Source organism: Zootermopsis nevadensis, unplaced genomic scaffold, assembly GCF_977971745.1.
Source record: "Zootermopsis nevadensis isolate Lab colony 2312 unplaced genomic scaffold, Znev_1.0 Znev_ptg000018l, whole genome shotgun sequence".
NCBI classification, from domain to species: domain Eukaryota; kingdom Metazoa; phylum Arthropoda; class Insecta; order Blattodea; family Termopsidae; genus Zootermopsis; species Zootermopsis nevadensis.
The window spans coordinates 6,784,679-6,797,621 of record NW_028259150.1 but is presented as its reverse complement, the minus strand read 5'-3'; the positions used below and the strand labels follow the sequence as shown (position 1 = coordinate 6,797,621).

Below are 12,943 nucleotides of genomic sequence, written 5' to 3'. Positions count from 1 at the left end.
TTTCAAGTGTGAACAACAAATTACTATATTATATTTTCATAAAAAAAATATTTCAGACAATTCACTCTTTTGCTGCAGAACTCACAATAATGTGACATGAGCTAGCATCCTATTTCCATGGAAATCACATTATTTCAAGTTATAACTTTGTAGCCTTGAGGATCTTGCATTTACACAGCAATCCTCTTCCTTGAAGAGTACATCTGTTTAAAATATGTCAAAGCTTTTGCCAATTTTAAATACTATTTTTCCCCATATGATACAGTAATATGACCCTAAAGGGTTCATATGATGGTGAATTACATTCAGTAGTGCTGTTTCTCTTGACTTAATCCATTGTTTAATATTCTAAAAACAAAGCCACATTTCAGGAGCTGGCTCTGCTCCCATCTCCAGGCAAAAATTACTACTCAGCTGGGTCCAATAGAAGGGGCTACACCTAATCTCTGGACTGGGAATAGCCTCTTTTGAACCTAACTATATTAACTTTATACAATTTACTATCTTACCATAACCCACCATAGTTTCAGTAAACATTAATAACTTAGCACAGGCTATTTTATATACAGTATACCCTGACATCTGCACATTTTGGAGATGCAATATGAAAATAACTACAATTCACAAGAATGACAGAAGTGAAGATTGAAATCTTAGACTGATAATGATTTGTATGTGGATTCTGAAAGAAGCACTCACAGGGTTCTACCCAATATAATTAATTTCAATCTTCCTCCCAATCCTTTTCTTTAAAAATTACATTTGACAAATATCATACCAGAACTTCTCCATGTACAGATAAAACATGAATATTCAGGGCTTCCTTGATAAATAAGTAATAAGAATGCAAAATCATCCATATCCTTCACAGATCATTTAAATCTTAAAATTAAACCTGATGAATGTAGTTATTAACTCAAAATGTTCTAGCACTTGAACACAAAATTGATACTCAAATGAAAATTTTATCTAATTTTGGTTGACAGTAGACTACTAGATTAGACCATGTACACTGCAGTGATACTAAACACTAACACTGCTGTACACCTATAGAAATCTTAATGGCAGAAACATTAACTCAAACTGACACCCACAATCATTTACTATATTTTATTATCTATGAATCAGCAAAAGAAACATACTACATGTGATACATTCCTGATATTACTGCATTACACTCTGCCATCTGGGTCTAGTAAATTAGACTATCAGATTAACTGAGGAAGACAGACAAAACTTGGATGCATTTACACAAATCCAAAATTAGTGACACCTACACAATAACCTAAAACTTAAGGGCAAAGATTCCTTTGTCCTTAACACTACATCACAAAGATTTACACACAGCATTTATGCACTAGGTACCAGTTGCTTTACCTCTGCAGAAATATCTCCTGATACACATTGGATTAGAGGCTCGGTGGTTTGTAATGCTGGTCTGAATCTCACGGGGGTAGGGGGGGGTGGGGTGTTCCCCTTTGTTCAGTAAGAAGGGCTTAAGTCTATAATAACTTATAAAGACTGAAGCCCTTCTTCCTGAGCACCTAAGAAATATCCCTGCCCCTGCTGGGAATCAAACACAGACCATTTAGCTTATAGCCACCCACCTTAGACTGAGCCATCATAACTCATAATTACATACAAGAAGGAAATCATTAATTTTTTATAGCTTGAGAATTGGAAGTGTCCTCACACTAAAATAAAGGATGCATTATTAACAAATTCAGAATAAAAATGTTTGCCTTCTCTCAAGACACATAATATATCTGTCAACACCATTGCTACAGTATGTTCCTACAGTTAACACATGATGTACCTACCTCATCAGGCTCAGGAACTGCGAAAGTAACATTCAGTGGTTTCACATGTTTACTTTTGTATTTGTGATCCAGCAGAAGAGGTGTGTATAAGACATTCTTCCACTGACGACTCAATACAATAACACCCTGTGAAGAAAAAAAGGTGAAACATTAAGTCACAAAGTTGATTCACATATGAATCATTAAAAAATAACCAAGCACTTTCTCTCAATACTTGCAGAAACTTTCATTTCAATCTGAAATTACATCATTTATGAGCACACAAAACCATGAAATTAAACTCTATCATTTGATTACTAAATTCCCAAACCATTTTCTGTATCTTTAAACAGTTTTTCACTTCAAGCAAAAGACAAAGTGCTGAGGACAGTGTTGTGACTCTAGAGAGGGTAACTCAAAGGAAAACAAAGAGAATATTGTGATGATGAAAATCAAGGCGTGTGATCTTGATCTAATATTAAAGTCAGTAAATTATGCAGAGACATGCAATATAAATTGGGGAAACAAGAAATGCATATATGTTCAGGCATCATAAAATAGACTGGGCTGACAAGTCTGCAAGGTTATCAATTCAGAAACAAAGACGCAGATGGTAGGATGATATTAAAACATATCTTGGAGACACATGCAGCAAAGATATGAGGTCACTCAAATAATTCAAAATATATCTTTTGTAATGATGAACTTCTGCATTCCATTCACAACTGAGAATGTGTTCAAGAGCTAAATATATATACCGCATTCTATTCATCCATTGACTATAATACAGTGAGATTTCAGTTTCTCACAGTGAAGGATATGAAATTGGCTGTCTTCTGTTATAATGTGTCATGCAGTTTGGTAGAAATTAACCGACATATCCATCATCCTGATAGCAGATAGGAAGCAGCTCCAAAATGTTAGTGAATTTTTACCAGACAGCATGGCAGAACGTCCAAGAAAACGAGCCATCTTCAACCATAAGACATTTTTATCAAAAATAAAGGATTATCTTTTTTAGCAAATAAGAAATAAATGAAAGAAAATAAATAAAATATAAAGGTTTCTGTAAAAACAGGCACCTTTCAACCTTGAAATTCACATATTCATAGAATATCAATACATTTTCAATGCAGCAGTCAGGTTACTGTTACTGTTAAAACCATACTCATTCAATTTGTCCAGTTTTATATTTTTGAAAATATTAGATTTGCTACTGGATCTGCTTTTGGGGTACAGTTTGTATTTCTACAACATTCATCTGATGTGATTCTAAATTTCCAATGCCTTTGCTTCTATCTAACAAAGAACAATGATACTTCAAGCAGAATACTGGCTTCCAAAATTAATCAGTCAGTTCATGGATTCAAGTGTCAATGTGCAACACTGTTACCAAATGTTGCTTAATTTGTGACTGAGCAATAATCCTCACTCACAATTACTGAGAACCAATTTATGGTGCATTATACAGTATCATGTCTAATACTAAACATTTATACATATTTGACTTTATTTATTACAAAAGGCCTACTCTTCAATGTTTGTGATAATTCTGCCCATCAAACCAAATTCTAATGGAATCAAAAGAGACCTGTGCTATGCAGCTTCTCTGATTCTTGTGAACTGCATATGATTCCAGTTTTATAATTAACTCATAGAGATTGAAGGCCTTTGTGCAGTTACCCATAAAACAGAAACAATGCCAGATGAATAACAAACAAAAGCTGTCAAGTATGCACAAAAAATTAATAATTACAACACTGAGACAGAAAAATGCATTAAAGAAGCCAATCTGTGACAATGCAACAAGGACAGAGGACAATTACTATGTGAAAGTTCTGTGGATGTAAAATGGGCCACTATAAAGGTGGAAAGAAGAATTAAATGTGTGAAGTGAAAGAATGTTGTCTGAATTAGTCACATGATAATTTTCAGTTGCATACCAATGTGCAAGGTTGTCTCATGCTTTATTAAATATGTAATGTGTGTATGAATGAAAGGCCATTTATTAATTTATATACCTGTCGAAGTGTGGATAATAAAGGAAGATCAGTTTCACGCAAATTTGCCTCTATTGTAGATAGATCAGACAGCAGCACATACTTTTGTAGCACACTACACAACTGACAAGAAGGATCTTCCTGCAATGTCTTAGCTAACGGTGTATATCGTCCATATCGGCTCTGTAATAAAGTAAAATTTAAAGAATTACGTGCACTCAAACACCAGTTACAATACATTACTTTCCATATGTTCAAAGTAAAATAATGGCAGTCACAAAGTGACAAATCACTCAGGATTATAAGGATGGAGAACAACATCCCACTTAAATTCAGCCGGTGTATTTATTCATAGTAAGACTGACCACATGTCAGTAAGCAAAGTCATGAAGAAAACAAATGCATTCAAAGATAGAACTAGTTGCTTCATCCTTACAGCTGGATGGCATTAAATGCAAACAAGTAACATCTTTAGCATTCCAAACTGTCACAGTCTTGACAATTTTAGTGAAAGTGAATTTCTGTGTCTCCACTCATAGTGTAAAGTTTGCTTCTGGGAGTAAAGTGATGGACTCATATTTTATAAGAGGCTATGATATAATTAAAAATGTCATACCATAAACCCTTCCTTACAAGTGTTAACATATCAATTCAAATCACTTCTAGCTGCTAGCCAATAAGTTGCAAGAAAAAGTAAATAATTTTGAAACAATGATCTCTGACAGAATCCTCCAAAAATTATAAAATAACAACAGAAGAAAACACTTCAGACAACATCAAAAAAGAAAAAAATTGACCATCCAGACCCAATACTTTGAAGAATAAAGACAATGATCATGTGATTGAGATGATAGAAATGATATCTGTGACAAGATAAAATAATTACCTTCATGGGGATATGAATCCCCTGGACATCTAAAGCCTCAGCCATGAGACAAGCAACAATGCCTGTTGATCGTCTATACGTACTTCGGACCATGTGAACCACTCGAATTGCAAACCTGTTACTAGGATTCATCCACGCGTTAATTGCAGGGGATGCTGTACTCAGCAAGTTCCAATCCAACCTAAATTAAATGATAAAATAATAAAAAGTATCAATAAACATTACTTCCAATACTGAAGTTTTCAATGCTATAAAACCTGTGCAGTTGAAACAGCATAATTATATACCTAAAAGTCAATCAGATTAAAGCCCAGATGGCTGGAATATTCATATTTTCCTTACATCATATTTATCTGACTATAAGAAGACCATCCCCACTTAATGGTACCTGCACCTTGTCATGGTGGTCGGGCTTGAGTACCTCAGTGATCCCATGAGCTATGCTGGCGGTAGCATAGCTACTGGTAGGGCCTCCCAAGCCAGATTGGTCGAGGGGGAGAGGTCAGACTAAGACAGGTACCCTGGTCCTCCAGGTTGGGGGTTGGTCGCAAGGCTAACAACCTTGCACCGTAAAAAGGAAGATGTTTTGAAACCTCAACCTCGGACAGACAGACCTAACAGAAGGACCGAATGGAAGAGGAGAATTGAGGAGGCCATGGACCGAATACGGACCGGAGAGCCATGGAAGAAGAAGATAAGAAGACCATGAATATAAGATAACTTGCACACCTTCATAGTAAAAGTTTTAAAGAAAATAACTGTATTACTTGACCAAATTTGATTTGTATAATTCCCCAGCACAAACATGACACTATTTTCTATCTCTTCATAATGGCCAATACCAATGAATGCCTCCCCTGTAAATCCCACACCCAGTAACAGTTCTTCACCTTTCCCCAACTGACACACATGGGCCTCAGATGTACTGTTAATTCCTGGACATCACAGAATTATTATGCCCTTTGTCATGCATAAGAATTATGCTACTTGTTGTTAGGCACTACCACAAACAATGTGAATTTCATAAAAGCATAACTGGAGTTAATACCAATACTTAAAAAACATGTAAAACTGCCATTAGCTACCACCACATTAATTAAACTCTACTTCCTATTTTGAAAGATAAATAATTATACTTACCTAGTGAAATCAATTTTCCTGGTGATTGGTGCACGTGGTGGAGCTGCAAAATTAAACCATACTGTGCGTAGCTCAATGATGCAAGACGAGGTATTACCACGCCCATTTTCAGTTGCCTGGTTCCCTGTAGCAGTCGCAATGTTGATGTTTGCAGGGCCAGTACCTGGCTCAGTGTTGACCTCAGCAGTAACTATACCAACGCCTGCACTCTCAGCAGTAGTTTTCATTGCAGCAGATGAGACTACACTGTTCTCCACCTGACTGGAACCTATAACGTGAGTATGCATTTTTGAAGTCACCTTAGATTTGTGTAAATATGGTACAATATGAGGATGGAAAATACTTGAATTAGGAAACACCATTTAATAAAGAAGGTATTTAAATACTATTACGGTAACAGCCCACTGAAAAAATAAAATATTAATACAGTGAAACCTCTATCCATCGTTCCCGGAACTATCGTTTTCCCGGATGCATCGTCCGTTTTGTTCGGTCCCGAATACATCCCATATAAAATAATGTTACGTTTTCCCGCTTCTATCGTTCCTCGAACTATCGTTTTATCGCATCGATCGTTCAAAAATCTTAGTCCCGGCCCACAATTTTCCCGCAATGATCGTTTCTGAGAATTTAAAATGCTGGGTTTAGAGATAAATTAATACCGAAAGACGCACAATGTTTTTGGAATAAACAGTAGCGGTAACCTGTTATGTCGCCCAACCAGCACATTCTTTTGGAATGAGGGGTCAGCGGTGCAGGGGTGATAGTTGGAGTGAATGGCGGTGCCCATTGTCAGAAATTTTACGATTTTAATTTGGGTGCACTCATATTTCGTTCCAGCGATGCCAGATGGCATGTGCAGTTTGAATTTCTTCACAAATGCTTTTATTATAAGTACAAAGGAAAGGCGAGCGAAACTTTTTCATTCTTCTGGTTCATATCGTGTCTTCTACAGCTACGTTTCGTTGAGTTCGGCAGTAATAGTACTTCCATTTTTCCTGTTATAGTCCGCGAAGGTTGAGGGAGCGGTGAGGAAGAGGGAGAAACGACGAATGCGAGCCCGAACTTTGCCGAGTTTTGCCGAAGCACACGCTGCATTGGCAAAAGTGAAGTCGTTCTTTTATGTGCATAATATTAGTGAACGTGACGAAGAAAGCATTTTGAACGTGGAAAGTGCTCTGTTTGGCCTAAAACGTAAAGTTTCGACAAACCAGTTGTCCATTAAAGACTTTTTTGGTAAAAAGAAGTAACTTTGAAAGGGAAACATTGTTTGTTTTTTAAAATTTTTAATGCTTTCCCGCATCTATCGTTTTCCCGCATTCATCGTTTTTATTTCCCACCCCCGCCGAAAACGATACATCGAGGTTTCACTGTAGTTATATAGTTACGGGATTATGTAAGTAAAGATGCAAATACACAAATATCTAACAAGACACTAACCTGAAGTGGTATTGGCCATTGGTTGTTGCTCCAATTCATCTCGCGACCTCACTGTATCAGTATGACTGGCTTCTGCCTCAGGCTTTTCTATCTCTTCATCACTGCCATTTTCTCCCTTTTCAAACTGAGACCTTTTGACAACTTTGAGCAAAACACCCTCAAGTCCACATTCAAACATTATAAATCCAAGCTTCTCATCAACAGCGTTAGTAGAATCATCACTGTTGTGAGGGTTTCCAACATGGCGTACCTGAAAGAAATTTATGCAACAGAGCCTCATTACATAATTATTACACTTTAGTTATGAGAAATATCAAAGACACATCCTTACAGTGACAAAATAATTGACATGATAGTTGTGTAAGGTGAAAAGTTGATTAATTTATTAGTTATGCTTACTTTTTATTATTTTACTTTTAGATGGTAAAGAAAATGTATTCCAATCATGGCATTCTGAACCAGCCACAACAAAACATATGTATGTAAAAGTCAGTTTGACTTCAATTTCTTCATGCATTTTGTCTGTCACGTAAGTATGTTGCAGGCAGACATGTTTATTCTTTCACATGTTCCCATGTGCAATGAATTATGGATGCAATGTGGGCAACACTTATAGGCACAAAGCAAACAGTGGGCAGGACATTGTTTTTTAAAGGACAAATCCTAATATGCAGTTGGTTTTCAGCAAAAGAGGTTATGTAAGAGTAAGGAAATCTTTAACTTCTCAGTTCAGATAATGCCAAAGACATTACAAATGTAGAATTAGTAGGATCTGAGGTTTTCACGGTGGTGAGTTCAAAGATGGCTGTCACCTGGGTTGCAGTGCCATGCAGTCTGGTATACTTCTACCAGACAACAATCCAGAAGAGAGCCATCTTCAAACACTGAATTGTTCTTCAATAGTTTCATACCTCCATAAAAGTAGTCCTAACAACAACAACAACTACTTTTTAATCTTAGGGCCATATTGTGGTATAGTGAACGTAATTAGAAGTTTGGAGATAAACTTTAACCTGTTGAAATGAGCATTGTTCTGAATATTATAAATTCTCATTATATTAAGGCTGCACTGTACTGTACCATAAAATCATGCATAAAGCCTGCAGTCAGCTCATGCTGCAGGTGTCAATTAGACATTTCACTGTTTCAAGAAAGATTTCAGCATATTGTTCCAGAAAAAATTCAGTAATAACTCACCCCATTGTCTGCAGACTGAGACTGACTCTGTTGTTGCTGCATTTGTGCACAGAAGTCAACTCCTCTCATAGGAGAAGCAACTCTAACACAAGTGAAAAACACACGTGAATAATGGCTTGGTATGGCAGTGATCACAGCATCCTTCAGAATTGAACTCTCGTTTCTCAAGCGACGTAACTGTGCATGGATTTTGCCTGTTTTAACAGAATAAGCAGTACATTTTTGTTACAACTATGTATCCTGTTCACACCAAAATCAATGCATGAATTTATTACACTTGAATCTTAATGTCTATTACTGATCCATGAATGACAGGAAACATTCACAGAAAGAAGACAAAATGGTGAATTACAAATAAGAGTAAACAAATTTTCTAAATATACTTTGATAGTATGCATACTTCATAAATATTCATGTTCATTTATTGTAGACATAATTTCATTATTCCAAAGCTAATTACACTACAGATAACACACAGTACACAGCATTAATTAGTTACATCACTGAATATACAGCATATTGAGAAATCTTTGAAACAAAAGTATTAGATCTTAATGAGATGCAAATTTTATGTGATGTACCAATTCTTTGTATGAGCTATCTGTAAGAAAAATCATAAATTTCAGCACATGCAAAGTATCAATTTTTTGGAGTCATCATCTTCTTAAGACATTTCCACTTTTTGTGGGTTGCCCATATACTTGATTGATACTAGCCAACATCAAAACCAGTCAAAGATTTTAGGTGCCCTCTCCCAATACAAAGTCTCATCTAAAACTGACTAGTAGTTTCAGAAATGGACAGATAGATAACCCTACCCATTGTGTATTCACATGGTAGGGTGTGATATTTCTGCATTTACTCTATCACAAGTGTTGATTGAAGGTGGGCAGCAGAATAATCCACAATGGATCTGGATGGACTTAATTCTAGCTTCTGCCCCACAGCTCACAACCATACTCCTAGAAAACTGTTAAATTTGCACAAATTCAGTTCTGTCATTCCAATAAGACCAGACCTGTCTCCACTGAATGAATGCTGCATTGTAATATCAGAAAGTGTGTGTTACATAACAAAAATGTTCATGATGAAATTACAAGAAAAACAAATTCTGGAAATGCTTATTATTAAGCAGTCCAAAGACTGATCATCTTATTTTCCAAAACAATAACAATATATATAAAACAATAATTTTGCCATTTGTTTCATATTGTTTTACATGCAGTCTCTTTGTTTGAGCAGACCATATACTACAGAGTTAAAAAAAACAGCTCCAGAAAATAATGAAACATGTAGGAAAGAAGGAAATAGGTAAGACAGGATATTACATAACAAGAAACATTATCAATTTTATCTAATATTGTTAGGGAATAAAATCTTGGAGGTTAGGATGGCCTCAGCATGTAGCTTGTTTCAGGGAGACAAGAAATACATACAGAATTTTGTGACTCCAAAAAAATATGGAAAAATAAAATTAAGCTAAATTTTAAAGGGGAATAAAAGTATGAGGATGAGATTCAGATGGAAATGGCTCAGGATCACCTCCAGCGTCAGGCATTGGTATTGCTGAATCCTGAGTTCAACTACTAGACTGCTGGTTAGTTAGTCGGTCAGTCAGTTTGTCAGCCAGCTAGCTCTAGTTACTTGCTTAATAGAACGTGAACTAAGTGAAAAGCATATATGATAACTCACTTATATTAAGAGTGAAGACCATTTCTTCTTGCTGTTTCTCTGATGTTTCTATGTAAACTGGTTCTCCACCTAGCATATCTGTGGTTCCTGGAGTAGCCTGATGTCCAAGGAGGAAGGGTTTACCCATCTTGCCACTTCCACTAGACTTCTTATGTCCACTAGGAAGGACAGCAGGGTGATGGAATGTCTGAACAACTTCACGAGCCTTAAAAGCAAACAACAGCTCTTATTAACTTATAAACATTTCTAACAATGGATTCATAGCTGTAGATTCAGAAATGTTATTTACTGCATAATATGGACCACATATAAATTTGTTTAATAAATCTGACACTAAATTACAAGGTACATACTTGTTTAGAGCAGTGAAACCTTGCTGTGACTCCACCAAAACACACAGCAAACAGCGAAACACAAGTCAAATCTCTAATATTGTCTAATGCTGAAAAAGATATCATCTCTTCCACAACTGATGCCTGGAGCAATGTTATGTTCACCTGTAAGAAAGAAAAAAGAATGCAAATATGAGCAAATTACAATAAACTTATGCACAATATTTACCCAACTATAAAATTAGGTTGCTTTACTTTTACTTACGAAACAGAAGTATTTTACATTTGAAAATAAATAAATGTAAATAACAAATGTGACTAAACAATTTCTGGGCAAGAAAAACCTGGCTGTGTAGCATATCTTGAAACTTGTGTACCTATGAGTATCATACCAAAGTCAATATATTTAAAAATGCATTAATCATTACATTTTCATTAGTAAACCACCATACCCACATACAGTATATCAGTTCTGTTTTCAAAGCCATGCCAAAGCTATTGGATTATATATTGCAATTACACAATATACATTATATGTTAATCCATGTGTTCAAAGCCATTGATATAGTTGAACCATACAGAAGATGCATAAGTGGATAAATTCTCATACATATACTAAATGGACACACAATTTCTAATGTTGCCAGACTTAGCTTAGTTTGTTAAGGCACTCTGATCCTTTGTCATATGATTAATAACTGACTTGAAGTATGATACATGGTACAAACACAGATTTCTGTGACAAATGAGCAGTGGCCTCCACAGCTCAAATTACTGAAAATGGATTCATTCTGAGTGTGACACACAGAATAAGTGGAAAAGAAAGAAAAAATGGTAAGTTTTGTTGTGCAAAACAGAAAGCCAGACAGAGAAAGTATGGTATGAAGACAACATTTTTACATGCTGGCTCCAGTTAATTTACCGTAACATAAAATAATATACAATACCTATTCTGCATGAAATTAAATGCCTTCGAACGTTACGAATATATATGGACATCCGCATCTAAAGGGGGTACGCAAAGACATCTTAGGAGGTACTTAAAATTTTTAAAAAAAAATATTTTATGATAAACACTGAATAATCAGTAATGTAACTTATACTATGTATAACTTAAATTATACACCAACAACTTTGGGGGTACAAAGTTGAAGAGAAATTATATCTGGGGGTACGCGAACAAAAAGGGTTGAATACCACTGACTTAGACTACTTGTTTCCTTCCAGCACATACCTTTGGAAGCATAACTGTTCCCTGAATCTGTGTGGAAACAGACTCTTCATATACATTGGCTTGCAATGCTCCTTGGCCAGTAGGGGAACTCAAATTTCGCTCAGCTGTACTTCGTTTGCTACTGGCTTGGAACTGACTTAAATATGACAGTGACTGGTCACGCTTCAGGATGTTAGCAGCCTCAACTTGAGAGATGCATTCAGCATGGAGATGATTTAGTACAGTCAGGGGATGCAAACTGGCTAAAGTCGGGGTTATAGCATCAATAAATCTGGAATCATTAAAGAACATTAACGAAAATGTATTCAGTGTAAAATTTCTTCATTTTTAACTATTTCTGAACAATATGTGTATCCCCCCTTTTTTAAGTTCAACAAAAACAAAAGCTAGCCATACTTATCAGTATAAATGAAAAATCTCAAAGGCTTTTAGAAACTTACTAAATAAATTAATAAATTCCTTTCTTATAAAATCCTTCACCTACAGACTGTTACAGACAATTCTTGACTTATTCCACATACCTCTGCAGTGATTCTAGGACAAGCGGACTCAACATTATGTCCACATCTCCTTTAAGTTTTAATATCACTGTAGTTCTTGAGCCATATTCATTCTGAAGTGCCAGAAGTTCCTCTTCACATCCTAGACAACCACAAATAAAACAAACAAATCTTCATATTCAAATTATAATTAACATTGTAATGTCCAAAATTGTTAGATTTATCATTCTGAGTTGACAGAACATAAGTGGAAAGGTATCACTGATGGTTTTTCTTAGGAAATTTATAGAGTTTTATCAATGGTATATTACAATTATTGAATTTATAAACTTTTGTGTATTGTCATGTTGTTTTCAGAATACCAATAACAACAGTGAGAATGGTATTTCAGAAAACAACTAAATGCTATTATAACATTTTCAATGAATTTGTAAGAATATGTTAAAGATTATTAATAACAAATTCATTATTACAAAAAAATTTCCTGTGATAGCCATATTACATAGCCATCCTTCAGTAACATAATGGTACAGATGGTGAAAAACAGAAAATTAAAAATGAACAAAAGAGTGCCTCAATGAATGACTGTAACTAAGCATGTGATATGTAAGGGGTTATGAACTGCATAATTATTTAGGGGTTATAGTGTACTTCAGACACATAATTTGTTTTATTTGTGCCCTATTTAATACTGATGTCAGCAGCTCAGACTACACACTGTCA

General features: G+C 35.4%; 1 protein-coding gene across 11 annotated transcripts in view; it reads right to left on the bottom strand.

Moving 5' to 3' along the window:
• tweek (transmembrane protein KIAA1109 homolog tweek) overlaps positions 1 to 12,943 on the bottom strand; it is a 98,434-nt gene that overhangs the window by 50,977 nt on the left and 34,514 nt on the right. For all 11 annotated transcript variants that reach the window (XR_015535767.1, XM_087351267.1, XM_087351261.1 and 8 more), the window contains 10 exons: positions 12,242 to 12,362; positions 11,721 to 11,991; positions 10,508 to 10,651; positions 10,155 to 10,359; positions 8,463 to 8,656; positions 7,266 to 7,515; positions 5,826 to 6,093; positions 4,686 to 4,866; positions 3,821 to 3,982; positions 1,821 to 1,946 (listed from right to left, as the gene is read on the bottom strand). Coding sequence is in view for 10 of the 11 variants with exons in the window: in XM_087351267.1 (XP_087207393.1) it covers positions 1,821 to 1,946; positions 3,821 to 3,982; positions 4,686 to 4,866; positions 5,826 to 6,093; positions 7,266 to 7,515; positions 8,463 to 8,656; positions 10,155 to 10,359; positions 10,508 to 10,651; positions 11,721 to 11,991; positions 12,242 to 12,362 (1,922 nt within the window). In the remaining variant the exon portion in view is untranslated. The remainder of the gene's footprint in view (positions 1 to 1,820; positions 1,947 to 3,820; positions 3,983 to 4,685; positions 4,867 to 5,825; positions 6,094 to 7,265; positions 7,516 to 8,462; positions 8,657 to 10,154; positions 10,360 to 10,507; positions 10,652 to 11,720; positions 11,992 to 12,241; positions 12,363 to 12,943) is intronic.